At 41.2% G+C, this 27,091-nt stretch overlaps 1 protein-coding gene across 2 annotated transcripts in view; it reads left to right on the forward strand.

Moving 5' to 3' along the window:
* The window catches only part of Sash1 (SAM and SH3 domain containing 1), a 291,235-nt gene that overhangs the window by 59,186 nt on the left and 204,958 nt on the right, over window positions 1-27,091 (forward strand). The window contains exon 1 of one of the 2 annotated variants that reach the window (XM_058573609.1): window positions 8,579-8,716. The exons of the other annotated variant lie outside the window; for it this stretch is intronic. Within the exon in view, the coding sequence (XP_058429592.1) occupies window positions 8,696-8,716 (21 nt within the window). The 5' untranslated portion in view covers window positions 8,579-8,695. Of the gene's footprint in view, window positions 1-8,578; window positions 8,717-27,091 lie in introns of those variants that run through there. 2 annotated transcript variants of the gene reach the window in all.

Consider the following 27,091-nt stretch of genomic DNA (forward strand, 5'->3'; position numbering starts at 1 on the left):
CAGAGAGTAATGCTTTCCTTAAAAAATGCGGAAGGTGGTAGGATGTGTTTCGTGTTGTTAAAGCAGCTCACACCTGCCTTTTGAGAGCCCGGCCTTCTTGCATTCTTAGGTGTGTTTCTAAACCCCTGTCCTGAGGAAGCAGAAGGCAGTTCTCAGGTTCACTGAGCTAGAACAGCATTTTGATACCAGCAGACCTGGGCCCACTGAAAGAGTTACGCACTTGGCAGGAACACCACCATGAATTCAGACAGAAAGCACATCTGTGCCTCATTGATAGTGTAATAACCTACATTACAGTTCTGGCCGCGAACACCTGTGCACAGCCCAGAAAGTCAGCCCAGGGCAACCATCCTGATGGAGGTGTTATTAACAGTTCTCATTAAAACCGATGAGTGTAGCTGCGCCCAGGAACACAGCTACTGCGAGGCGTCTGTCCACATTTCCATTACAAGCCTCTGGTTTTGGGAGTTCGAACTCAATCCATAGAAAACAGGCTTTACATTGAACTGAAACCTGAAAAGGAAACTACCATGGGGTAAAGAGAGTTTCACTTTCAGGGCCGTGTAAGTATTTCAATTATCCATTCCCATCTGCACATGTACAACTCTGAAGAAAGTCTTATTGTCTTCTGGGCCCTGGCTGGACTGTGGAAATAGATTGCCTGAGGATGAAAGGTTCATGTCTGAGCTGACCCAGGGGAAATCTTGAATGTGTTAACTTTTATATATGTCGGGGATGCCAGGAATTCCATCAGAACCGGGAGTTGCGCTTGTATGGCAATCGTGCATGCTAGGTGGGCACCTTTGTGTTTTGCTACCTGTCCAAAATGAGGAAGCAAGGACTTCTAATGTTCCATCTGGGACTTAATGAGGTTACATATGGCTGGATCCCGCTCACTTTCAACACAGCTTCTTGCTCTGATGAAAGGGAGACCTGAAGGCCTGTCACCGACAATGGTTTGAAAGGACCCTGTTATCTTTTATTTTGATGCATACACAAAAATATTGCAAAATGCCTTCCTGTCCCCAGCTAGGCAGGTTAATGCTTGATTGCCTACATATCTATAATCCTGTCCTGATTTTAAATGTAACTGTTATTCCTACAAAAATATGAAGGAGTATGTCCCTAGAAGACTGCTTTAAAAACATGAGCAGATATTCTAATTTCTGCTTTCTCTAATGCTTAGAAAGAGAGGATATTGTCTGCAATATCCTCTGATCCTTTCTCCGCGTGCTGCCGGAGGTACGTTAAGGCAGGATTCAGGTCATGTTGCTTCTCTGTTTAAAATTCTGCACTGGCACACACACACAGAAAAATCCTCTGCTTCTCATTGGATTTCAAAGGCTAATGTAAAAATCAACATGTCGGCAGAGCTGGGTTCTCCTGGGGCCTCGCTGCCTGGCTTGCAAACGCCCCTTCTCCCTTTCCTCCTGTGGTCTTTGTGTTCACACGTCCCTGGTTTCTCTTTGTGTATCCGAATTTTCTCTTCTCATAAGGCCACTGATAAGGATGAAAAGGGGCCTACCCTAGTCCTTATGGAATTTCAAGTAAAACCAACTCTCTGTACCATGGCGCATGAGGGCCATGAGACTTGACACCTCAAAGCCCTTTGGCCTTGTGCCATCCTCTTTCCATATGCCCCAGACTCCAATAATACTTGACTTTTACCAGTTTCTTGACTGCACCAACCTTTTTTCCTGGACTCAGGGGATTCTCTTCTGCCTGCAATGCGCTTCCTTCCACACTCAGAATAGCCGGCTTCTTCAGATTCTTCCAGTGTAAACGTCACCTTCGCCTGCTTGCCACGTCCCAAGTGGGCACCTTCTCCATCCTGGTTTCTTTGGTTGAATTTAACATAGTTACTCTGTTGTTACCTTTGTCTGTAGGCCCATCTAAAAAGTGTGCTTCCTGAGGGTGGGGACATTTGCCATCAGAGTATTCCCAGTGCCTAACATACTAAATGCTCAATAAACATTTTTTTTAACCAAATGGAGTTTTGTATATAAGATGATGTGTTGCATGCTTTATTAGCCATTATGCTCTTTGTAAGTATACTTAAAACATAATTCCTCCTCAGTCTTGACATAACTTGTACTTTGCTGAAAAAAAAAAAAAAAACTAGAATTCCTCCCTCTAAATAAGAGCCTTAGAAAATAGAAAGAGAAAGAAATTCTGTCCTTTTACTTCTTTCTCCCTCCTCATAACATGATAAAATGATTCAAAGTTTCTAGAAAGGGTTTTTGTAGCTAACCAAGAGGTTCCTCCTGCCTCTTAAGCCTCTAGAACACAAATTTTTCACTTGACCAACTTTGAGTTCTGACTACTAATGGAACAAAAGTAAGTTGGTTTTTTTGGAAATCGTGGAAAAGTAGATATGACTATGACTATGACTGGCTCAAGATCCCACAGCTAATGAAAAGCATTTGGGACCCAGACCTAAGCTTTCTGGTAAATTGTAACTCAATTCAGGGCACTATGACCATCTCTGGGAAGCAGGGCTGCTTAGGAAGTGACAGCCCGTGATTCTGCAGTTGAACTAATCAAATGTCTGATACTCATGTTTTGAAAGGATGGTTCTAGAAGTTTCTTAAAAGATCCAAATCGCCACAGGAGAAGTGATCATGCAGTTCAGAAAAGTCGTACTCATCTGTAATAATTTACTGTAAAATACTTCCCAGATTCTTCCCTCTCTGCCTCTTGATAAAATTTGGTTGAATGGGAGGAAAAGGAAGAAGAGGTTTAGATAAAATAAAAGTGTTGCATAGCAATGTGCCCCTTGGCAAGTTGCTTACTCCCCAAGCCTCAGTTTCATCACCTATAAAAATGGGGACATAATCTGCCTCATGGAGTCCTTAAGACATTAGGATAACACACCCAGCGCACTCAGCCCAGGTGGAGAAAGGGCCCTGTGCGGGCTGCCACTGTTTTAGTATTGTCATTAACAACAATGATATTGATGCAAGAGAATCTCTAGGTATACAGAGTTGCTTTTATCTTTTGTCATCCTTTAAAGGGAGACTGGGGAGCTGGAGAGCTAGTAAGGGGCATAGAGCGTTCCAGAACTCTGCTTACAGTGGGACTTCCATCAAGCTGCTCCCAGCTTTACTTTGCTTATCTATGAAAGAAAGATAGCATCAACTCTATCTGCTGGTTGTCAAGGATTCAAATCACACACGTATGCAAAAGCACTTTGCATATCTTCATGAGGATGTTAGATATTGCATTCTCACGTGCTGAGTTAACTGGCTATCTGTTGTCTCAATAAGTCAGCAGAAAAAAATTATGAAAATAATTACCAAAAAAATTCAAATTTCCAGACTATGCCCTGGACTAAGCCAGGATCTCTGCAGGTGGGATCCAGGCTCAGTACCTTTTTTTTTTAAAGTTCCCCAGGTGATTCTAATATACAACCAAAATTAAGAGTCAGGAAGCAAACTGTTTCTTAAACTTGCTCTTTATCAGAGACCCCTAGTCCCTCCATACCTACTGAATCAACCTTTCAAGGGAGGAAGCTGGGAGCCAGTCTATTCCACAAGCATCCTTCATTGACTCTTATCAGCAAGCAGTTGTGAGAAATAATGTGTTGAATCATAGCTCGAGAGTTGGAAGGGATGTTGTTTAAAGTCTTCACACTTGAATCATCTCAGAACCATGTGAAACATTATGAATCCCATGAACGGAAGGCCGATGTGTGTCAACCAACTATGGAGACAATACATAATGCACTGTGGACTGTTTTCCTATCTGCAGGAATCCTCATGGCCACTTTCTGGTTCAGGAAGTCTTGACTGATGGAAAAGATTTTCAACATTATAAAACTTTTCAGAATCAGACAACTCAGCATGCCAAGAAGTGCACTGAAAGAAAAATTCTTCCATTTGAGAAAAAAATGTTTGAGTGTTGTGAAATAAAATAAAAAATGGAGCTCTATGGTGGGTGCAGTGGGGATTGACCTCCAAATGGGACAGATGAAGCTAAATTTTTATTTTTCCCCTCCTAAAAGGATATATTGCACAGCTCTCTGAAGTTTTTACAGTTACTTTTAGCTCTCATGGGAAAGTTAAGTAGATCAGGTTTAATGTAAGAAACATACAGACAGGCTTACGTCATAGAAAATTGGTAAATACAAAGGGAAAAAAGTTAATCAGCTGTTGATACCAATGTTTCAAGACATGGCTCAACTGTGCACAGCAGTAGATATTTCCACTCCTCAGAATTTTGAAAGCATCAGACTGTTGGAAACATTGAGCTATGAGTTCTGGAACATTCTAACATTGCCTTTGAAAATTTGTCTTGTGAAATCCCATTTCCTCTGGGGCCGTATCCACCTGCCTGGCCTATGTAGGTAACCTTAAACTTTTCCTCCGTACTTCCTGCTCTGTTTGAGTTCTGCCTTACTTGTCCCCAGCTTTGAGTCATAAATACTGTCAGTATTCAGAAATGACATTTACCTCTAAGTTTGGGGTAGTAGGGTTGTTTGACTGTTTTTTTGTTTTTGTTTTTGTTTTTTTCTATTGAACCCAGGGGAACTTAACCACTGAGCTACATCCCCAGCGCTTTTTATTTTATTTTGATACAGTGTCTCACTAGGTCTCAAAGGCTTGTCTCAGACTTGCAATCCTCCTGCCTCAGCCTTCCAAGTTGCTAGGATAACAGGCGTGCATCATCAGGCCCAGCTTACCTCTAAGCTTTTTAAAAAGTGGATAATGGAGATTGATTTTAATCAATCTAAAAGTTTGTAATATTTGTGTTTCCTTTGTAATGGCTTTGTACAAGTTACTCACTTCTAAATATTGCCAGATAAAGCATTTGGGAATCACGGTGCTGGATCTGGTCTGAATTTTATCTTTGGAAGCTGTAGCAACTCGCTGTGTAATAAATGCTTGTGTAATTTCGCATTCACCCTTCCCATGTTCTAGCATCTCCTTTTATTAATTCTTTTATTTTGTTGATTTATTTTTGCAAGTACTGGAGACTGAACCCAGGCCCTCTTGCATGCTAGGCTCCATGACTGAGCTATATCCCAGCCTTTCTTTTATTTTAGATAACATACTTTAATAGAGAAAACTCAATGTCACCTACCCTTCATGAAACAAAATAATAACAGTATAGCTATACTGGCTTCCACTTGGAGAAAAGTTCTTATTAATTAATAAGTCCTGACAAGTAGTTAACCACATCTCTGTGTTGGAGTCACATGCTCCCTGGAGGTGCTGGTAGCAAGAGGGGTGGGCCAGAGCCCTGGCTCTGGTGGTGGGCCAGGGTACACCAGACCCTGAACAAGGGCAGAGTCATGAGCATTTGAGCAGGTGTCTTTAGGATTTCATGGGTTGTTTGTATTTTTCTGTGCTTTGGTGAATCATTTCAGTGTTAGATTGTGTGTCTAGGGGATGAGGGACAGATATATATCACGATTTTTTTAAAACAACAACTAATGGCTGCTGGCCTTTCCTCATTGTCAGCCTACCTCTAGGGTCCATTTCTTCTAGCTCCTGCCCTCTTTGGCTCCATAGTGCTTTGATTTGTGGGCAGTGAATGTCGGGCACACAGTCTGATGCAAGGTGTCATATGCACAATTAAGGGTTCTTGGGATGCTGGTTGTATTGGTTTGTGGAGCTGCCATCATAAAGTGCCATGCTCTGGTGGCTTACGCAAAAGAGATTTATCTCCTATAGTTCTGAGGGACGGAAGTCCAAGATTAGGATATCAAGGGGTTGGCTCCTTCTGAGGACTGTGAAAAGAAGGATCTGCCCCAGGCCTGTCCTTGACTTGTCCGTGACTTTCTTCCTGTTTGCATGGCATTCTCCCTGTACACAGGTCTCTGTGACCAAATTTCCCCTTGTTGTGACATAAGTCATACTGGATTAGGACCCACCCTGAGGCCTCCTTTTAATGTAATCACCTCTGTAAAGATCCTGTCTCCAAATAAAGTCACATTCTGGGTTAGAACATGTGAGAACTGTAGGAAGGGCACCATTTGATCCATTACCCCACTATTATACATGATTATTTTAAAGAATGTTCATAGCTTTCAAATTACAGCTGAGAAATGAGAAGAGGTTTGTGGGAAGAAAACCTTATTGACGATGTTTTTCATGCCAGGCTTTACTGTGTGTCTGAGCTCCTTCCTGCAGGTGAGTGGGTGTCTCCGAGGACCATGGGGGGGAGAATAGAGTGTCTGGAAGGTGAGCTGCAGATGTTTGCCTGATCTCAATTACGGCTGGATGTGCACTGTACTCTCTGATACGCATTGATTTTATGGGATTGGGGTCTGTGCCCCTGAGACCCAACTTTGAAAACAAATGCTATGTCCCAAGGGTAGAATTTCTCTTTCGGTTGTTGGGGGAGGATGAGCCAACCAGAGTCTTCCTGGTATAGACAGGAAACAGGCTGAGAACAGGGAAGCTCTGTGGCCAGTCACCCAGCTAGCCAGGAGCATGCCTAGAACTAGATTTTGAACCTTCTGGCTCACAAGCTGGGGCTCCTTCCCCATGCTGTCCTGCAGCTGTGGGGTCCCCCTCCTTACCTCTACCGGTCAAAATAACTCGATCTCGCTGACAACATCTGGCTTTCCTCAACCACTTTCCCACACACACACACACACACAAAAAAAAAAAAAAAGCCATTTAACTTTCCTAACGAGAGAGAGAGAGAGAGAAAGCATTTTCATTAAACTGATCCTAATTGCCCAGAAAGTGTATTTTTGATGCCCACATGCAGGATCAAAAGTTGAGAATTAACACTACCCCATTTGCCATAGATCCAACTTTTTAGCTAAAATTTACTGTCTCAGTCTTAATGGTCAATATATTCTGAGAGAGAAAAGAATTCAATCTGAGCTGTCACCCTAGTGGCAGTTAGTGGTAACTTTTGAAAACAAAAGAAAAAAGCCTTTTACCTGCTATTCTACTAGGTCTTGGTTAGTACATCATTGCTGATATTTGAAGCTTGGATTTAAGAAATCATGTACCTAATTCAGCTTCTTCACAAATAAGCACATTGGACCTAGGTAGTGGCACGTTGGGTCAAAACTCCTTTAAAGAGAGATCTGGGGGCAGGTCCCTTTGTGTCCCTTCCAGAACTCTTAATACCCCTTAACATGCTACTTAAGGATTATTTTAATACATTTCTAAGATATAATAAGTTTAATTGGTGGTTTAGTCTATCTTTCCCCTTGAAGTTAGGAGAAATAGTAGCTCTAATGTTTTTTGGTGACTTGATAATTTACATGTAACTCTGTGAGGTCGCACATTATTTTTAAAGAATATATATTTTGGCTGAGCGTGGTGGTGCATACCTGTAATCTCAATGGCTCACACCTATAATCTTAGTGGCTCAGGAGGCTGAGATAGGAGGATTTCAAGTTCAAAGCCAGCCTTAGCAATTCAGTGAGAACCTGTCTCTAAATAAAATAAAATACAAAAATGGGGCTGTGGATGTGGCTCAATGGTTGAGTGCCCCTGAGTTCAATCCCCAGTACCAAAATATATATATATATATGTATATGTATGTATTTTCCAAATATATTATGTTTTTTAAGTTTTTTAAATGTTAATTTGTTATACATGATAAAAGAATGCATTATAATTCATATTACACATATAGAGCACAATTTTTTGTATCTGGTTGTACACAAAGTAGAGTCACACCATTCGTGTCTTCATACATGTACTTAGGGTAATGATGTCCAAGCAGAATATATTTTTAAGTAATATATTGTTTTCTGAATATATATTTTTAATATGTCTACCTTCTGACTGTTCACTGATATGACTCACATCAGTTGTACCTGTATATGGAAATGCCAGGCACATTTACTTTAAGTATTTTAAACGACTATACAAAATTTTATTTTATTACAAGGAAAGTTTTATTAAGTGTTTTTTCTCCATTCAGATGTCTTTGAAATTAGTGTTTTTGTAAGCTCTTTCTTTTCAGGGCTATTAACTTGGATTAAATTATGTTAAAGCCCAGCTAGGGATTTTTAGAGTTTGAAATCTGGCGAATGGGCCAACCCTACAGAGTCGTCTCAGAACAGAGGGTGTGCTGAGATGTAGACAGTTCTTGCGGTGTGAACGCTCATTCTAGAACATTAAACTTACCGTGTTAAATGAATGTCTAGATGTTTCTCTGTGGAAGTCTTGGAATAGTCCTCCCCTTCCTTTTCTTGAGCCAAGAAAACTCTGAACCAGAACAATTCAATTTCAATTTGTGGAAAAACTAAACTCAGTGAGCCAAACACAGTGTGAAGACAGTTTTGGGGAGGTGGGAAGGGGAACATTGCAATCCCTGTTGTCTGTTGCAAGAATATCTGCATTTCTGTTTAAACATTCCAAGATACATTTACAAGCTTTGCTTCTGAGGGGTTTCTGCAGCTTCGTTTTACATTCTGAGAACCCAAAGAGGGAATCTTGCTTTTGTGTCACAGTTATTGTGCTCCTATGTGAAGTATTTGGAAGGCCCCCAAAGAGGCCTCAGGAAGCAGTTACTGCCTCTGGACTTATCATCCCGAGGGCGATTTGTTTTAAAGTTGATAATCTCTGGGGCTACACGAGTGTCCCACATCTGCCCTGAATTGAAAACAGATTCCCACTAAGAGCCTTACATCATCAGAGCTGAGGACTCGTGAGTCAGAGAGGAAGTGGGAGACATCTGAACGTATGGCCCCATAGACCACGAGCAAGCAGCAACCTTCATGGAGGACCGAGAGGACAGGGTACGTGGGCTATCGGTTTTCAAGTTTTAAGTCTGTTTTGTGGCGTCCTTTTGACACTTGGGCAGGAATATTCGGGAGGGGACTGTGGTGGGAAACTGTCCTTTTCCAGGCATTCTCAGGGTTGCCAAGGAATCGTTCAAAATTCCAAGAAGCTAGGCGGCCTCCGAGTCAGCATTGTGCTGCCAGGTTTTGCAATTTTTGTGACTTTATCATTTATTATACAAGATATATTGATATAATTATGCAGATATTTATTTTCCTCCAAGACCCTAAAAGGTTTTTGTAAGCCAAGAAAAGTTTTTACTGTTAGACACCAGAGCTTTTCCTACCCTTTGCTTATCTATGAATTTTTTTTAAATTCATGCTAAGAATGAAGGATGTAGCTGTGTACTGCATATTACAAGCCTCTGGGGATCAGGACCATCGGATTAACTATTTAGCATCTAATATTCTACTCAAGGAGTTTTCTTCTCAGTTTGCTGAACTAGTTCGTTGTCTGTCTTCTCTGATGAAACAGTATTTATATTATTATAGAGTGTGGAATTTTTTGCCCTTTTCATTAAAGAAAGATCAGCTTTGTTCGTGAGAGATGGTTGAAGGAAAGAAAAGAATGTGGAAGTCACAAGCAAGGGTCTGCAGGCCCAGGAGATGGATGTCTGGAGCTGAGACCCCCAGCCTGGCCCCGCAGGCCCTTCAGGCTCCTGTTCTGGTTCTCGGTTGGGCTTGGGTGAATGGAGGCCTCTCGGGTTGCTTCCAGAACTCTGTTTTGCTCACATGCATCTCTGAGAAGATGAGGATGGTGTGTGGTAGAGTTGTGCCCAATAAATATGTATTGAATGAAAGTAGAATGGTGGAAGAGAGCTCTAGAAGAATGTCAGTTGAGATATATTGACCTAGTGAGCCCCTGCTTTGGGGAAGGGCCACTCTGTTCTTGATAAGCGGGGAGCAGAGGTAGAGAATAGGGAAGTGAGAGAAAGCACCAGAGGGCCACTTGGAGCAACCGCATATGAACTGCATGGTGGACAGGGTTATGGTTTTAACAATGTAAAGATTCTGGACAAAGAGTCTTGGTAGGTAATAGCCACACCCTGTGAGAATGTTTGGAAGCCCCAGGAAAGCTGGGATGGGAGACAGTGGACAGACGAGTGGCTGGTTTTCCCTTCAACTCGGTACAGATGTGCTCATCAAAAACATTCCAACAGTACAAAGCCTGTTCTGTTCCATGTATTTCCTCTGGTCTCAGAAACAATATATCGAGAGCAGCCCAGTTGGCAGGTAACATTTTCAGTCCAAATGCCAAAAGACTGCTCCCTCTTGACAGGTTGCCCACAATTCTTGAAAGAGGAAAGGTTCTTCAGATGCCAAAATTTGACTGGAAACTGTGTCATGGGACTATGCCCTCGTAGGAGACAGAAGCTTCCTTTTAGAAAAGGAAGCAAGCACATTCGAGTTTTTGTGTTGGAAGAGGCAAAAAGATGGTATTGATCAGCTCAGATACAAAGGGGACTTACCAGGCTTAGAAATATCATTCCTAACCTATCTAAGGCAACCAGCAAATGAGCTTTAAAATCTGGAGAAATGGTTCCAGTGCAGACTGACTTCCTTATTGAGAGCTGACTGTGTACATATATGTCTTAATTTAACTAATCTAGTTAATCTACCTAATTAATTCCTCAACCCCAGATGTTTGGAAAGAAAATAAAGGCAATATGGCAGAGAATCCCAACATTGATTCCTGGATTATAAATCTAACTACTATTACCTCAAATATAATTCACATCCAAAGAAACCTTTGTCTCTTTCTAAGCAACAAAATCAGCAAATCTTCATTTGGGACTGAATCCTATTTCCCTGACCCCTCCTCTTACAGCCCCATATTTGAACACCTGGCATTTGGTAATATACCACCATGGCACCAATGGACTATGCCACCATGCCAATTTGCAGCCTCACTGCTCCTCAGAAGTTTTGTAAGTCAATGTTTCGAACTGAGAACACATTATCCCCTAGAAGCAAGGTTAGGCTCCCAGCTCAACTCCTCAATGCAAATTTTCCTTAAAATATGGAAAATCTGCTATAAGCTTCTGGGAAAAGACAGTAAAAATTATCATTTTGTCCAACAGCATTGGAGGATAAATTTTACAATAAATTGTAATCATGTTATTGAGAGCATTTTTCATATCCTTGAGGATTTGTTCTTGGCCTCGTGTGCCAAGCCTTCCTTGGTCTGGACCCTAACCACCTATCCTAGGTGCATTTTCTCTTTTTCTCTTGATCCCTCAAATGGTACCCAGGGCTGCAGTCCAAGCTAATTATTTGCATTTGGTTTCCACTTGTGGTTTCCTTTGCCTGGAATGCTATCTTCCCTTTCTAATTCCTGGCAAATGCTGGATCAACTAACATTATTAACACAGTTAAAATTTCTCTGTCATGCTCTGGTCAAATTCTCATCTCTCAACACCTTGGGTCACAGACCCTTCTGAGAAAACTTTGCATGGACTTCAGGGGGTTCCTCCACTGACCTTCTAAAGGTCCAAGAATACCAGTTAAAAAAACCCTCCCTCAGAAAAGTTAAACCACACACACACACACACACACACACACACACACCTTTCCTGCATTAACATAACACCTTAATAAGTACCACTATGTATTAACATTTACCATATTATGGTGCAATTTTATTGTTTGTATGTTGCCCTCTGTCCTGTACTAGCTCCTTAACGACAGGGATTTCTTCAGATTTTATTACAATGCCTGATATGTAGTAAATAATTCATAAAAGAGTCCATGCATGGATAACCTGGTGGATATATGAATTTATGGGTAGATGGAGGGATGAAGGGATGATTGAATAGATAGGCAAATGGAGGAATGTTAATTGAATGTGAGGGTGGATGGGTGGATGGATAGAGTAATGGAGAAAACGTTTATCTCAAGAAGGATGAAGAACTCCACAGAAACTTCTACAAATCTTTAAGCAAGAGTTTTAGATACTTTCAAGAACATGAGATTGATGGAATTTGTCCATTTGTTTTTGTACTTCCTTTTATATGTAGGAAGGATTATGAGTAGCGGGAAGAGAACAAACATGGGTTTGAGTTCTGGCTGTCCACTTCCAAGTTAGATAGCCTTGGGTAAGTTGTTTAGTTTTCTACTTCTTCTGGAAGATAGGAGTAATACCTGCCTTCAAGGAGTTGTTGTAAGGATTAAATGATAATCCATCTCAAAGTTCTGGCCAAGGGCTTAAGCCCTACAAGGTAGAAGATAAGTGTTAGGAAAACAATGAATCTAAATCTGAAATGCCAGACGCAGAACTTTGAAGCCAGAAGGAACCTGGGCCTTGCTGCCCAGGCTTGGACTCTCCCCTTTTGATATTTGGTCCTCCTGGTTTTGATGCAATATGTCAAAATCCTGGCTTCATCTTTTATCGGCCACTTCCTGAATCACTTGGGTAATCAAAATAAAATAAAGAAGAGTGAGAGAAAGGAAAGTGGAAAAGAGTTCAGGGGATTTTTAAGTATAAGAAAGTAATTGCCCAAAGTAGAATTAAGTCAGCTGCAGTAGAGGAAAGGGGAAAGAGTACATGCAAGAAAGAAACCACAGGGGGATGAGAGAGTGGTGTGGTGGCAGGCAGTGGCAAAGGGAAGAGCAGAGAGGCTGCACCATGGGGAAATTGCATCCCAGGATAATAAAAGGAGCAGTTGTTAACGTCCACATGCACACTGGGGAGTCCATTTATTTGCATTTGTAACTCAAGAAGTACCTTGTATGTTTTGAGTGCCTCAAATAAATAATAATGATAATAATGCAGCACTAGACAACACTTAACACTATTTACCGTGTGCCAGGCACTGTTCTAAGCTCCTCACATGAATTAACTCATTTTGTCTTCACAACACTGAGGTGGGTACATGAGATCCTATTTTACTGATAAGGAAAGCTCACGCACAATGAGTAGCAATCCTGGCTATGGGAGCCAGTATTGAACCCAGGCAGTCTGGCCCCAGAGTCCGCAATTTCAATTAAATGACAGTCATACTGGACTTCCCCCAGGAATGCAAGTGCCACAGAAGAGGCCCCAGGCATGGACCAGATGGTTAATTCAGCTGCTACTATCAACAACACAGTAAAGTTCAATTTGGTGGACAATCCTGTGGATATACTGTTCAAAATACCATGTTAACACCTAAAAAGTTATGTAGAACTTCACAGCATGGAGGGACATTTGATTCATATGCTCCGACCACTCAGATGATTGTGCTGAGAATTTCAGGAAAGGTCCATCTCAGGGTCGGTAGTCACAGTCTTCAAGGACATACATGGGGCAGAAGTTACATGATCCCTGCCACCCACCTAGTGCTGTAGGGGCAGAAGAGCACCATCTATATTATAGGTAATGTCCAGAAAAGTCTACAAAACTTCTTGCTGCAAGTTTATAGATATTATTATGTTGATACTCCACTTCTTTCCCAAATACAAGAACTAAGACAATTATACTTCCTTTTTGAGACTTTTTTTTTTCAGTGCTGGGGATCAAACCTAGGGTCTCCCGCATGCTAGGCAAGTGCTCCACCCTGAACTACATCCCCACTCCAAGAATTGTTTGTTTATTTATTATGGGGGGTGAGGGGGATTGAACTCAGGGGCACTCTGTTGCTGAGCCACATCCCCAGCCCTATTTTGTATTTTATTTAGAGACAAGGTCTCACTGATTTGCTTAGTGCCTTGCTTTTGTTGAAGCTGGTTTTGGACTCATGATCCTCCTGCCTCAGCCTCCCAAGCTGCTGGGATTACAAGCCTTCAAGAATCATTTATTTTTTACTTCGTTTTAGTCAACTTTTTTGCTGCTGTGACTGAAATACTTGACCAGAACAAATGTAGAGGAGGAAAATTTATTTGGGGGCTTACAGTTTCAGAGGTCTCAGTCCATGAACAGCAGGCTTCATCCTTCAGGCTCGAGGTGAGGCTGAACATTATTGTTGAAGAGTGTGGCAGAGGGAAGCAGCTCACATGATGATCAGAAAGCAGAGAGAAAGAGACCCCCCACTCACCAGATACAAAATATATACCCCAAGCCATGCCCCCAATGACCCACCTCCTCCAGCCACATCCTACCCACCTTCAGGTACCACTCAGTTAATCTCCATTAGGGGATTAATTCACTGATTGGGTTAAGGCTGTCATACCCCAATCATTTCTCCTCTGAACCTTCTTGCATTGTCTCACACATGAGCTTTTGGGGAATACCTCACATCTAAACCATAACAGACTTTTTATAAAAAGCAACAATATACAGTCTTTGAGCACTCTGTTTACTAGATTAGGTTTGACAGACTCACGTTCTAAAATAATTCCATTTTTCTTATACTTAACCCCGAGGTACTGCCTTTCCCCAAAATGCTTTGAGCAATTAGATCCCATTTTCTCATATCATAAATAGGCACTTTTTCAAATAGTTAACATATTCAACAAATTTAACAAATTCTGATTCAAGGACAGGTAAGGCTGGCAGAAATAATGTAAGTCCTACCTCTCTCTGTTTAAATTATTATAAGCATTTCAATAATAAATGAAGCCACTCTGCAAATACTTAAGGGTTATTTGATCCTCTGGTGATCTCAGTCTTCCCTATGTTAAGTCATTTACATGTCACACTAATGTTTTAAGGCCTGGCTTAAGGGTGAATATGTAGGTAAGAGTCTATTAAAGGTCACCAGGAAGTTTGACTCTATCCAGTGGCTCACTCTTACTTTTGACTCAGGAGAACAGAAAAATAGCATTTACTGTCTAAAATCTAAAAATCAGAAGCCATAGGAGCCACAGTGTCCTCCATGGATACCAGCGGGAAGGAGGAAGAGCTGGGGACAGGGAGGACATAGTAGGTGGGTTGCCCAGATCTTTGTCCCCATTTTTTTCCTTATTCCAGCTTGACTGGAGAAGCCATTCATGTAAAATTCAATCCCCTTTGGAGCATTTGTGCATCTGTTTAGGTGTCCTTCAGAAAAATATCTAATCAAATTTTAATTTGATTTAAATTCTGAATAAAGGGCTTTCCACAAACTGACTCAAAAGAACTTCATTATCCAAAAGTAGGGCAGATACAAAAAAGAGCTTTCAAGCATGCAGAACAATCCTATCATTTTTTAAAAAAAGTTCTGCAAGTTTAATAAATACCTAATATAAACACAAAATAAAATTAGTTGTGCTTTTAGTGAAATGCTTTCTTTCTTTTTTTTTTCATTATTAAACTCCCCCCCCCACCGCCAAATTCCAAGAAAACATGTGACATTAAAGTGAAATTTAGCTCCTCAAATAGAGATCAGTTGTTAACTAGACTCCCTAATGGGCAAAGGGATGTTTAAAAAGCTAGATTTAAGCCAGGTGTCCACCTGGCAGGGCTTTTTTTTTTTTTTCCAGTTAGGACATTATATTTAAACATAATAGTTGGGTTCATCTCAACAAAATCATACATGTAGGGAATTCAATTTCAGTTTACTATCTCCTCCTTTTTCCTTCCGTTTTCTGCCCTTTCTCCTTCCTCTAATCTGCTAAACTTCTTTTTGCTCATCTATTTATTATTGATTCTTTTTACATATACATAAAGGTGAAGTTCCCTCCGGTATATTTTTATATGCACATAACATGATTTTTTTATTAGCTACACATGACAGTACAATGATCTTGACAATTCATACATTTGAATCAAATGGGGTATAATTTCTCATTTTTCTGATTGTACAGGTTGCAGAATCACATTGGTCATTCATTCACCCATATACATACAGCAATCATAATGTCTATTTTATTCTGCTGCCCTTCCTATCCCCCCTTCTCCTCCCCTCCCATCCCATCACTTCTCTCTACCCAATCTAATGTGACACACTTTTTTTTTCCTCCTCACAACATCATACATGTATTCTGTATAACGATGAGGGTCTCCTTCCATCTTCCGTGCAACTCCCCTTCTCCCTCCTCTTCCCTCCCACCTCTCATTCCTATTTAGTGATAATCTTCTTCTCACATAACATGATTTTTCAAAAAGAATTCATTCCGCATTGCCTTCCCATTCCCATCCCTGCACTCTACTTCTTGATCTCCTTCTTCCACATTATTGAACCTCCTTCTATCTCTAAGATGTCCTATCCTTCCCTCCTTCTTTCATTTATGTTGCTCTAGCTTCCACATATGAAAGAAAACATTTGACTTTCTGAGTTTGGCTTATTTCACTTAGCATGATGTTCTCCATTTCCATACATTTACCATCAAATGCCATAACTTTATTCTTCTTTATGGCTGAGTAGAACTCTATTGTATTATAGATACCACATTTTCTCAACCCATTCATCTATTTACAGACATCTGGGCTTGTTCCATAAATTGGCTATTGTAAATTTCGTTTCTATAAACATTGAAATTGCTGTGTAACTATAGGATGCTGATTTTTAGTTCTTTTGAATAAATATCAGGGAGTGGGATAGCTGAGTCTATGGTGGTTCTATTCCTATTTTTTGAGGAATCTCCATACTGTTGTTCAAAGTGGTTGCAAGTAGTCTGTAGTCCCACCAACAATGTACAAGCCTCCACATCCTGGACAGCATTTATTTTTGTTTTTATTCTTGATAATTGTCCTTCTGAGAGGAATGAGATGAAATCTGAGTGTAGCTATGTTTTATATTTCCCTGACTGCTTAGAGATGTTGAATATTTTTTCATATATTTGTTGGCCATTTGTGTTTCTTCTTTTAGAGAAGTTTCTGTTTAGCTCTTTTGTCCATTTATTGATTGGATTATTTGTTGGGTTTTGTGTTGTTTGGTGTCAAGTTTTTTAAGTTCTTTATTATTCTGGATATTAATCCCCTGTCGGAAGAGTAGCTGGCAGATTTTCTCCCGTTCTTTAGGCTCTTGATTATTTCCTTTTCTGTGCAGCAGATCTTCTAATTTGATGGTATCCCACTGTTGAGTCTTGGTTTTATTTCTTGTGTTTTGGGGTCTTGTTAAGGAAGCTGGCTGGCAGGGCTTTTGTGAAAATAGGAATATAATGAATATAAACTTTACCAGCCTCGTACTGAGCACACAGTGAACACTCCATAGTATTTTGTTGAGTAAATGCTGGATAATTCTAGACTCACAGCCAGGCCAACTCAGCTCTCTTGTTAGCCTTTGTCAACATGGGTTAGCAAGGGTTATTATTATGAATAATTCTCAGATTGTAGGAAAAAGATTGCTTCCTAGAAGAGACAGTCCCCTGGAAAATGAAGTCCTGGGTTTCTGTGACTTGTTTCTTAACCTTTTACAAAAGGGTAATTAGAGTTATAATTGGGTTGCTCTGGGAATTAAATGAAATCATGTTCATCCACCCAACCATCCATCCTATCCAAAAAATTGAATTGATAGCCTGTAATCCAGCTACTTGGGAGGCTGAGGAAAGAGGATTGAAATTTCAAGGCCAGCCTCAGCAATTTAGTGAGACCCTGTCTCAAAATAAAATAAAAAGAGCGGGAGATGTTACTCGGTGGTAAGTGCCCTTGGGTTTCATTCCCAGTTCTGCAAGCAAACAAACGAAAAATTTAAAGAATTAAAATAGTTGTTTCAGGGAAGGTGGGTAGAGTAGGGAATTATATACATGGGAGAGGAAGGAGAATAATACCTGAGCACTGCTTGACTTACTAAGAATGTTGCTTACGGGCTAGGGCTGTGGCTCAGTGGTAGAGCGCTTGCCTAGCATGCATCAGGTACTGGGTTCGATCCCTGGCACCACATAAAAATGAACAAATAAAATAAAGGTATTGTGTCCATATACAACTAAAATATATTTTAAAAAATAAAAAATGTTGCTTATTAATCTTCTTCTAATGTGATGATGATAAAGTGTGTGTGTGTGTGTCTGTGTGTGTGTATACATATTTAGACACACACACATACGCACACAAATAAAGATGTTTGTTCAGAACTGTGACGGGGAATCAGGACTGGATGTCCCCTCTCCCATCTACAGCCCAAGCCTAGCCCATGCCCCACACTTATTTGTCCTTGTTTCCAATTCTAAACAACTCCTCTCTCTGCCATAGAAGACACTGGAGGAGGTGCATCCAGAGATTTCCCGGGGCAGGGAGAGCACCCACAGACCTTAGTGGAGGCCAGGAGAGGCCCCTCAGCAACTGCTTGCCAGTCTCACCCAGGCTGGCCCCAGCAGGCTGCTCATGGGCTTGTAGTGAGGCCAGGGTTTCGTTATCCTGAGACACCAGCCACTGGTAAATTAATCAAATACTTTCCCCTGGTGTGACTGAGCGGACTGAGCAAAGAGGAAGAGAAGCTGAAAAAGAAAAGATGGCTACTGGTCAGCTCCTTCCTCCTCCTCTCCCCTCCCCAGCCTCCCCCCCCCCGCCCCGCAGCTGTGACTGACACCACCTGGGCCCTGAAACAGCTGCCACAGACTCCTGCCACTTGCCTTCCTTCCTAGGGTCCAAATGTAGGCAGGGTGGCTGTGTGTGTGTGTGTGTGTGTGTGGTGTGCACGCACACCGCACACGCATGAGAAAACCTCTTAACGTGCCATCTCATAGCCAGGGAAGAGCTAGAGTGCTGCCCACTTGGTCAGAAGCATGTGTGTCTCCTGGGTCTCCTGAGCCAGCGAGGAGCTCACCATAGCTACATCTCATGGTGCCTCAGATGGGGTAATAGGGGAAGCACACTGAGACGTCTGGGGAGAAATAGTATCTATATCTTTAAGATGTGAGGTGAGCAGTAAGTACCAGGAGGGATCAGCAGCCCTCAAATGGCCATCCATGACCTACTAGGGTCAAGAGTGTATCAGCCACTTCACACCAAGAGCCCAAAGTCATCCTAGTCACCAGTTTAGGAACCGACCAGAAGATGTGTGATGATAAGAACCACTAGGCAGACTATTTTTTAATAAATGTTTCCATTTTATAAAAGCAGTGCATGCTCTCTTGTGTAAAAATTAAAACTTAAAGGAGATGGTAGTATACTTCAGTAGCTCTTGCCTCATATTCACAAGGCCCTGGGTTTGACCCCAGCACTGGGGGAAAAAAAAAAAAGACCTTAGAAGAACAAAAAGGCCATAATTGTGGAACCCAAAGACATCCATTATTTGCCATATTTCCTTTCTGCTTCTTTTCAAAGTCTTTTCCAGAGCTTTGAAACCTTATTTTATGCATAATTTCATATCCTGATTTTCCACTTAAAATTTTATCAAATGCATGTCCTCATGTCACTAAAAACTCTTTGTAAGCATCTTTTTTGAAGTCTGTGTAATGTTCCAGCTCACAGAAGTAACATAATTTGCCCAATTATCCTTCTTTGTTGGACTTTTAAATTATTTCAATTTTTTTTAGGTAAGAAATAATGCTATGATGATATTTTGGCATACAAATCTTTGTCCTCATTTCAGATTATTTCCTCTAAATAAAGTCCCAGAAATAAAGCTACTCAGTCCAATGGTATGAACATATTTCAGGCTAAATAAATCTTTTTTTAGACAGGTTGTTGAAAAGTTTGTTTAATATTTAATACCAGACTTTTCAGATAAAATGAATAAACCAACCACTGCATACCCTTATCCAGCTTTGAAACATATTATCTGTACGGTGAAAGTCACTCTGTATGTCTCCCCTATCTCATCCCACACCTCCAACTCCAAAGGCAGCCATTATTCAGAATTTTTATTCTCAGGGTTTTTGTTTTTTTTTTTTTTAAGAAGCAAAACTTCAAGGATATAAGGTTTTTCTCTTAGAAAATAGAAAAGGGACTAGGAATGTGGCTCTGTGGTAGATCACTTGCCTAGCATGTTTGACACCTGGGTTTGATCCCCACCACTGCAAAAAAAGAAAAGAAAGAAAGAAAAGAAAGAAGGGAGGAAGTAAAGATGGAAGAAAAAGAGAAAGTGAAAGAGGAAGCAGGCACAGTTTTTGAGCCATGTAACAAGACAGAGAAAAGACTCAGGTCTTGGGGGGCTCTCTGCACTTAAGTCCAACCTCTGATCCTTGACATCTGAGGTCTAAGGGAAGTTCCCTGGTCACATGCAGTCCCATTCTTCCCCTAAAAAGCAAGGATGAAGTAAATGCCATTCACTGCTGTGGTTGTGCCACAGGTTAACCAAGACGAATACCCAGCACCCTATAGGCTATCAAGCATTACCCTGCCGTGTAGCCTCTGGATGTTTGGGGCCCAAGGAAAGCCATTTTACAGGGTGGTAGCCAGACAACTCTTTATAAGATTTTGCTGGGGACAAATTGATGTCATACTTGCTGTTATTTCAAAAGCAATGAGAGGCTATGTGTTTCTCTGTTCCATAATTTTCTTTGGGTTTCAAGACAGACATGTAAAAGATGTCTAAGCAGTGTCCCATTGGGAATTCCAGTGGAAGATTGTTTTCTCCCTTTTCTTACTTTTCAGGTGAGTCTGAGATAGTCTAAGCAGTCAATCCTGCAGCTTTGGACTCACTTTTACTATGTCCTAACCAAATGATCAAAGAAGCTCCACCAGTTTTCAATACAAACACACGCACATAATTAAGGTGTCCAGATGTCTGCATTATAGGTTTGGTGGCCTGGGATGAGCAGGTGACTCAGTTTCTTTCTGAATTACCATAATCTCAGGTTGTTCACATAGGCGATAGGTTGAAGGGGTTATATTTGTGAGGGTTGAAGTTTGGCTCTAGAAGGAACTTCAGTGTTAATCTAGTTATAGTCAATGGTCGTTAACTTTTGTGAATTAGGAATATCTCTAAAACTGTCTTTCCTAAAGAATGTTCTTTCTCTACAATGTATGCCCATGTCCATCTACACAAAATGTGTCCAAGCATCAAACAATTTGAGACCTTCTTGAAGCCAATTCATGGACCCTTCAGTAAGAATCCCATGTTGGTACATAGGGCAGCTGTAACTGAAAAACACAGCCTGGGTGACTTCAACAACAGACATTTATTTCTCACAGTCCTTGGAGGCTAGAAGTACAAGATCAAAGGGTCAATAGGGTTGGTTCCTTCTGAGGCCACCTTCTCCCTGTGTCCTCACGGGGTCTTTCCTCTTTGTGTGTCAATGTCCTGATCACTTTTTAGAAGGACACCAGTCATGTTGGATTAGGGCCCACCCTGAAGACTTCATTTTAATCACCTATTTCAAGACCCCATCTCCACACACAATCACACACAGAGGTATTGGGGATTGGGACTTCAATATATAAATTTGGAAGGGACACAATTCAGGCCATAATAAATCCCTAAGCTAATCCAGGCACCAAAGAGGTCCAGAGACTTGCCCATTGTCACAGACGCTAAGCGCAAGAGGCAGAGCTACAAGCTAGGTGCTGTGTCACCCAGCCTCCGTCCACCCTGCTGGCTGTCTGCATACTTTGCTAGACCACATGTGCTGCCTAAGAGCCTACAAAGCCCAGAGGGTGAAATTTGAGGGACAGGGCATGAATGGAGGTGCTACTGCCGCCCCAGGGTCTCTAATGGCATCAGGATGAGACTAAGGATCCGAATGCACTCCTTTTTCCTCAGGGGACCTTTGCAGAATCCAAAACAATATGTCGAGGAGTCTTCCAGATGTCTCGTTAGGATCAGAGGAGTGATGGGGGTGCCAAGTGATTCAGTGTGATCCTCCCTCTACCATTGAGATCCACATGGTGGGCTGGGTCAGTGGCTCCTGAAACCTTGGAAGATTGAGGATTTTGATAACAAATATTTAGAATCTGGTGATGTGCTACTATCATGTGTTCTCCGATTAGGGTTCCACCTCTGCTGCTGCCCAGTGACCCACCCTCTCTCCTCTGGGTGTATTTCAGATCTTTTCCAGGATCCCTGGGATTCTTCACACCCCATGCCCTCTCTGCCAGTCTTTCCTGCAGTCTCCCCAAAACCTTTACCAGAGATAGAAACTTGCTGTTCTTGAATTGTCTTAATTCCATATTAAATCTCTATCAGTGCTCTCTTTGGATGTCTGTACTTAAGATTACTTAATCTTGGGTCTATTTTCCAAACAGAATGTTACTGCATTTTCTGTTTTATGTGCATGCATGCATGTAATTAGTGTGTGTGTGTGTGTGTGTGTGTGTGTGTGTGTAGTCTTCTGTTGTCTGAAACACCTCCCAGTTGGGAATCATTTGTAAATTCAGTTAATGAGCATTTAACACATTCCCTTTGATGAAGCTGTTAAATCCGAGCTCTGAGCTGGCATCCCACCAGACGCCTCCCCCTCCCGAGCTCTTTGTGTTTACCTATTCTTAAATGCTTAGCAATGGATTCTTATTTGTTGGCACAATATGGAACTAACCTTAGCCCTCACTGGAAAAAGTTGGGTTTGAGTTTTGTAAGAAAAATGCTTAAATCTGTATTCCAAGCAAGTCCTCTTTACTGGCCGGCTTTCATTTTCAGCAAACAAAATAAACAGCAGACAGAACAAACATTTCATAATCACCCTAACTGGTCCTGCCTGGGGCAGCAGCACATAATCTATAGCTATTGGCTGTTGCAAGAACAAATATCAAACTCAAAACCTGCTGGTTCCAGCCATCACAGAGATTTCCTGGGTTTAATTATAACTTGATTTTTGAAAAGGGAGCGTGTGTCACGTATGCTTTTCAATCACTTGGAGAAATTCAGAGCAAGTGACAGAGTGGCCCTGGGGTTCACCTGTAAGATGAGCTCTCATTACTGTCCCCTACAGTGGAGACATCACATACCCAACACTGTCACAGGCACAGAAACTATCTGTCGCCAGAGCCGTGGCTTAAAGCACACAGATATCTTTTAAGTCAAACCCTTAGACTTCAATGTAATTTAAAAATATAGAAATAAATGGAGGGAAGGGATTGGACTAAATATGCATCCTTGCATGAAACAGGAAATGATGTCTTGGCTTAAAACAGTTCTCCCTCTACATTATATCTTATCTACCACATAGGTGCTCCTGATCGCCTCATCCTGACTTCAAGAATATTTTAGCTCTACAATTTTGCTATGAAAAAATAAAAGAATACAAGGTTAAGTTCAAGGGATTGTTTCAGTCAATTCCCAGCCTGAATCACCTGGAAATCCATAAGTAGAAAAACATTTTCTACTTTGAGTTGATAGCAAGCCAGAAGAGGAAAGGATGGGAGCTACTGGTGTTGACTCAGGGAGGGGCAGGGGTGACTCACCTTGAACAAACAAGCCACCAATCCGTTCATGAGCAAAGCCCTGACCCTACCCAATCCTACCTGATTTCAGATGCCTTACTTATAGTCTCCAAGGCCTCTAACCTCATTTTTTCTTGCTGTCACTCTCTCCTGTTGACTTTAGGGTAAAAGGCAATGAAGTGGTAAGACAGAGGGTCCATCCCACCAGAGTCTGTCTCCAGATCACCATGGTGGATTAGCCTGGAGAGGCCCCTATCGGGATCTTCACCATAGCCAATGGTAGCCTTGGCCTTGGAAAAGCTTTCTTTTTAAGACCAATTAGCCTCAGAAACATAGATGACTGGTACTGATAAGGCCATCAGACCCGGAGAACATCTAAAAAGTAGGGGCCTAAAAGCAAGTGCACTGAGTTTTATATGCTGGGGTGGGGGTAGATGGTGCTCATTTAATGTATAATAGACGGTGACTTCATTTCTATCCTGCCAGCATTCACATGCTGCACAGCAAGTGTGAACACAATAAAAGCCATGAATTCTGTGAGAAAAGTCGAAATGTTCAGGAAACCATTAGTTTTTATATATGAACATAACCAATACCTTTTAGCTTTTATAGTTTTTAATTCCCAGATATATGCTAAAATGTTTCCTTCTTTCTCCCAGTTAATAACTGGGAGTTAGCCAGAGGCAGTGGTGCACATCTGTAATCCCAGCTACTCCTCTGGGAAGGAGTATCACAAGCTGAGGAAGGAGGATCACAAGTTCAAGGTCAGCCTGGGCAACTTGATGAGACATTGTTTGAAAATAAAAAATAAAAAGAGGCTGGGGCTGTAGCTCAATGGTAGATGCCCCTGGGTTCAATCCCAGTGCTGTAAAATAAATAAATAAATAAATATAGAAATGATCAAACAAACAAAAAGCCCTGGGAGTTAATGAAGAAGTTATTACAGATTTCAGTATATTTTATGAAAGAGATAAAAAGACATCTTTTCTCTATGCCTGCTTTATGCATCTTTGTCCAGAAGATTATTCTCTCCAAACCCATTCATTTTCCTGTGATTCTATTTGTTATATCAGAGCCAAATTACCCAGAAGTGACATTAATAGTACTTTTTTTTTTAATCAAGTGCAGGGTGATTAGGACAAATTTGTCCTTATTAATTCTCCTTGTTGATGTTTTTAGAGTATTCTGTGACCTGTGTTCATGTTCATTGGAACACTACTATTGAAGAGTAAATGTCATAAAAACATTTGAAACAGCTATGTCACTTTTTGTTCCTCATATTACTGACTCCCAGTGGGAAATTTCCAGAACATCTTAAGTGGTAAGACCTGTGGGGGTCACATTGAAGAGACAGGTAGCCATGAGGATTGACTTCCCAAAGCACTCTTCCATTCAGTGTGCAATAAATGATGTCACATTGAGCCAGGCACGGTGATGCACACCTGTAATCCCAGCAGCTGGGGATGCTAAGGCAGGAAGATCGCAAGTTCAAAGCCAGCCTCAGCAAAAGTGAGGAACTAAGCAATTCATTGACACCCTGCCTCTAAATAAAATACAAAATAGGGCTGGGGATGTGAACTCAGGGTCAAGTGGCCCTGAGTTCAATCTCTGGTACCAACAAAAAAAAATAGATGATATCATCCTGAGGGGTTCACAGTATACCATTTTCAATGTGTCTTCAGTAGCAGATAAACCTGAATTTCTGCAACTTAGCCATCAAGTAATATCTTTGCTTGAAATGCTTCTCTCTCTCTCTTTCTTTTGGAATAAAGTTCAAGACACTGTAAGTCCTGTTTAGCAAATTATAGATTACATCACAAAAGAAAATAAAGTTTAACTGCATTAAGAAAGTCCAAGGCTCCCAATATTGCTGAGAGTCAAATGAATTTCTCCTGTAGCAGACTTTATCATGAATTCTCACTAGCTAGAACTATGACCTAACTTGACTATGATTTTATTCAGACTACTGAAGGGTCCTCAAACAAGAATAAGTGCTAAGGACTGAAGTTTTCTGTTCAATAAACTAAGAAGCTTGAAAAGCAAAAAGATCATTGATAAACACACGTAATTTCCACTAAGATGAATCTTGTGGCTTTTGTGTTCAGTCATATGGGCCAACGTTGGCAAATTTGGAAAGTCAGAGAAGCTTTGTCTCTGTCTTCTGTCTTCCGTTGTCTGGATTTCTTTTTTCTATTCTTTTTGATTGGTATTCTCTCTTCCTGTTGTTGTTGTTGTTGTTGTTGTTGTTGTTTTTGTTGTTGTTTTGTGGTGCTGGGGATTGAACCCAGGGCTTTGTGCATGTGAGACAAGCACTCTACCCAGCCCTCTTCCTGATATTTTAATAATATATTTTGATTTTTAATTGACACATAAGAATTGTACATATCTATGAGGTACAGAATGACATTTCAATACATATAGTGTATAATGATCAGAGCAGGTTAATTGGCATATCCATCACCTCAAACATTTATCATTTCTTTGTGCTAGGAACATTCAAATTCCCGATTCCTTTTGTAGCTCACTATTACCCAGCTGGAACCTCCCCACAAGTCTGTGTGGTCCCAAGAGACTTAATGCACCTCCAGTTCTAAGGGCTACCCTGGGACAGGCCTATACCCTAGAGCCTCACATTCCTATGGCCTCTCTGCTTAAGTTGGGGAAGATTCAGGCAAACCATGTCAAATACCCAGAGTTGATCTCAGGCATATTGCTGGAACTATTGGAAAAGAGGAGCTCGTCTTCCATAGTTTCTAAGATGGTCCATTTAAATCAAGGAACTGCTGTTGACCATCTTCCCACTATGTAAAAAAGTCTGCTGAAGATTAAATAAGCAAGTAAAGAGAGAAACAGATTCCCCAAATCATCCCAAGCACTTGAATCCACCAGCAACATTCCAGTTCTGGCAACTAATAAATTCCCCTTGATTTAAGCAAATAGGATAGGGTTACTTGCAACAAGCAGATCCCACTCTGAGCCAGAAACCTGGGCCCAACCGCCCGTCTCCTGCCTCAAGCTGTGCTTCATCCTCTTTCCCCTTGACCCCCAGGACCACTCCCTCCACAACATTGGAGCCAGAGATTGTTCACTTTGAGCCTTCAGCATCCAGGGCATCCAAGAAGAGGGAAAAGCAGAGCTTCAACAGCTGCCTTAGGACCTTTTTAGGATTAAAGTTTGGGGCTCAGAGGTGCAAGCAGCATGGATAGACCCCACGTGCAACTATCTTAGACTAGGGATGGGGGAAGGGGAGCACAGGAAACTGTAACTACTGAGGGGACAGTACACACCCCTGGGCTGGTGTGTGATGATGGCACATGGAGTTAGGGGACATTGTCCACTTTGGAATCCTCAACACTAACAAAGAAAGCCTAAAAATTTGGTTTGACTATGTAAAGTCACACCAATTACAGTCGTTTCTGTGGATTGCTTCCCATTTACGCCTTGTGCAACACAATGATGATTATGTACTTCATTAAATATCTGTCAGGTTAATTTAACCTCTTAGATTATCTTTGATGGCATCTAAAAGCAAAATACATGTGTGCTCTAGCTTCCCAGTTTACTTTCAATACATACAAATTGGCCATTTGCTTACAACTCTAGACAAGGTGTACGATATATGTGCATTTATACTTGAAGAGATGAGGGAACACAGATTGATGAATAAATAGCACTGTCCCTATAGCACCCTTATCTCAGGGAGACATCACTGCCATATTTGGGGTAATTAGAACATGGTGAAAACCAGGTGTTTAGTAATTTGCTTATACTTGCTTCAAGAAAAATCAGTTGAAAAAGAATATCAAGAATAGCTTCTAAATGGTGAGAGGTTAACTCAAAGAAGAGGTAGCATGGGGTGCAGGGAAAAGTACTGGGAATAGAATAAACCTGACCTGCCTTCCCGTGGCCTCTCTGTACCCAAGTGTCCAGATCTCTGAGATGGGAGCCTTTGTTCCTACCTCATGAATTGGTGTAAGGACTAAATGGGATAATGAAGATTTTGTGCAGTGAATATTAGCTTTATCCTGTGGTAGTAAGCTTGAATGCAGTCTGTGAGAGACGAAAGTCAATCTTATTCTGTCTGAGCGGTGGTGCCAGGAGAGTTGTGGTTTGCTCTTATGTTTATGAGCCCCAAATTCCCACTAATTGTCTAAACCACATAAAGTTACTTTAATAGGTTAAAAAAAAAAGAAAAAAGAAAAAAGAAAAAGAAATGCCCACGATGAGAACAGTGG

Source organism: Marmota monax, unplaced genomic scaffold (genome assembly GCF_021218885.2).
Source record: "Marmota monax isolate L192 unplaced genomic scaffold, Marmota_monax_Labrador192_F-V1.1 WCK01_AAM20220418_F8-fsc00114, whole genome shotgun sequence".
Classification (NCBI taxonomy): Eukaryota; Metazoa; Chordata; class Mammalia; order Rodentia; family Sciuridae; genus Marmota; species Marmota monax.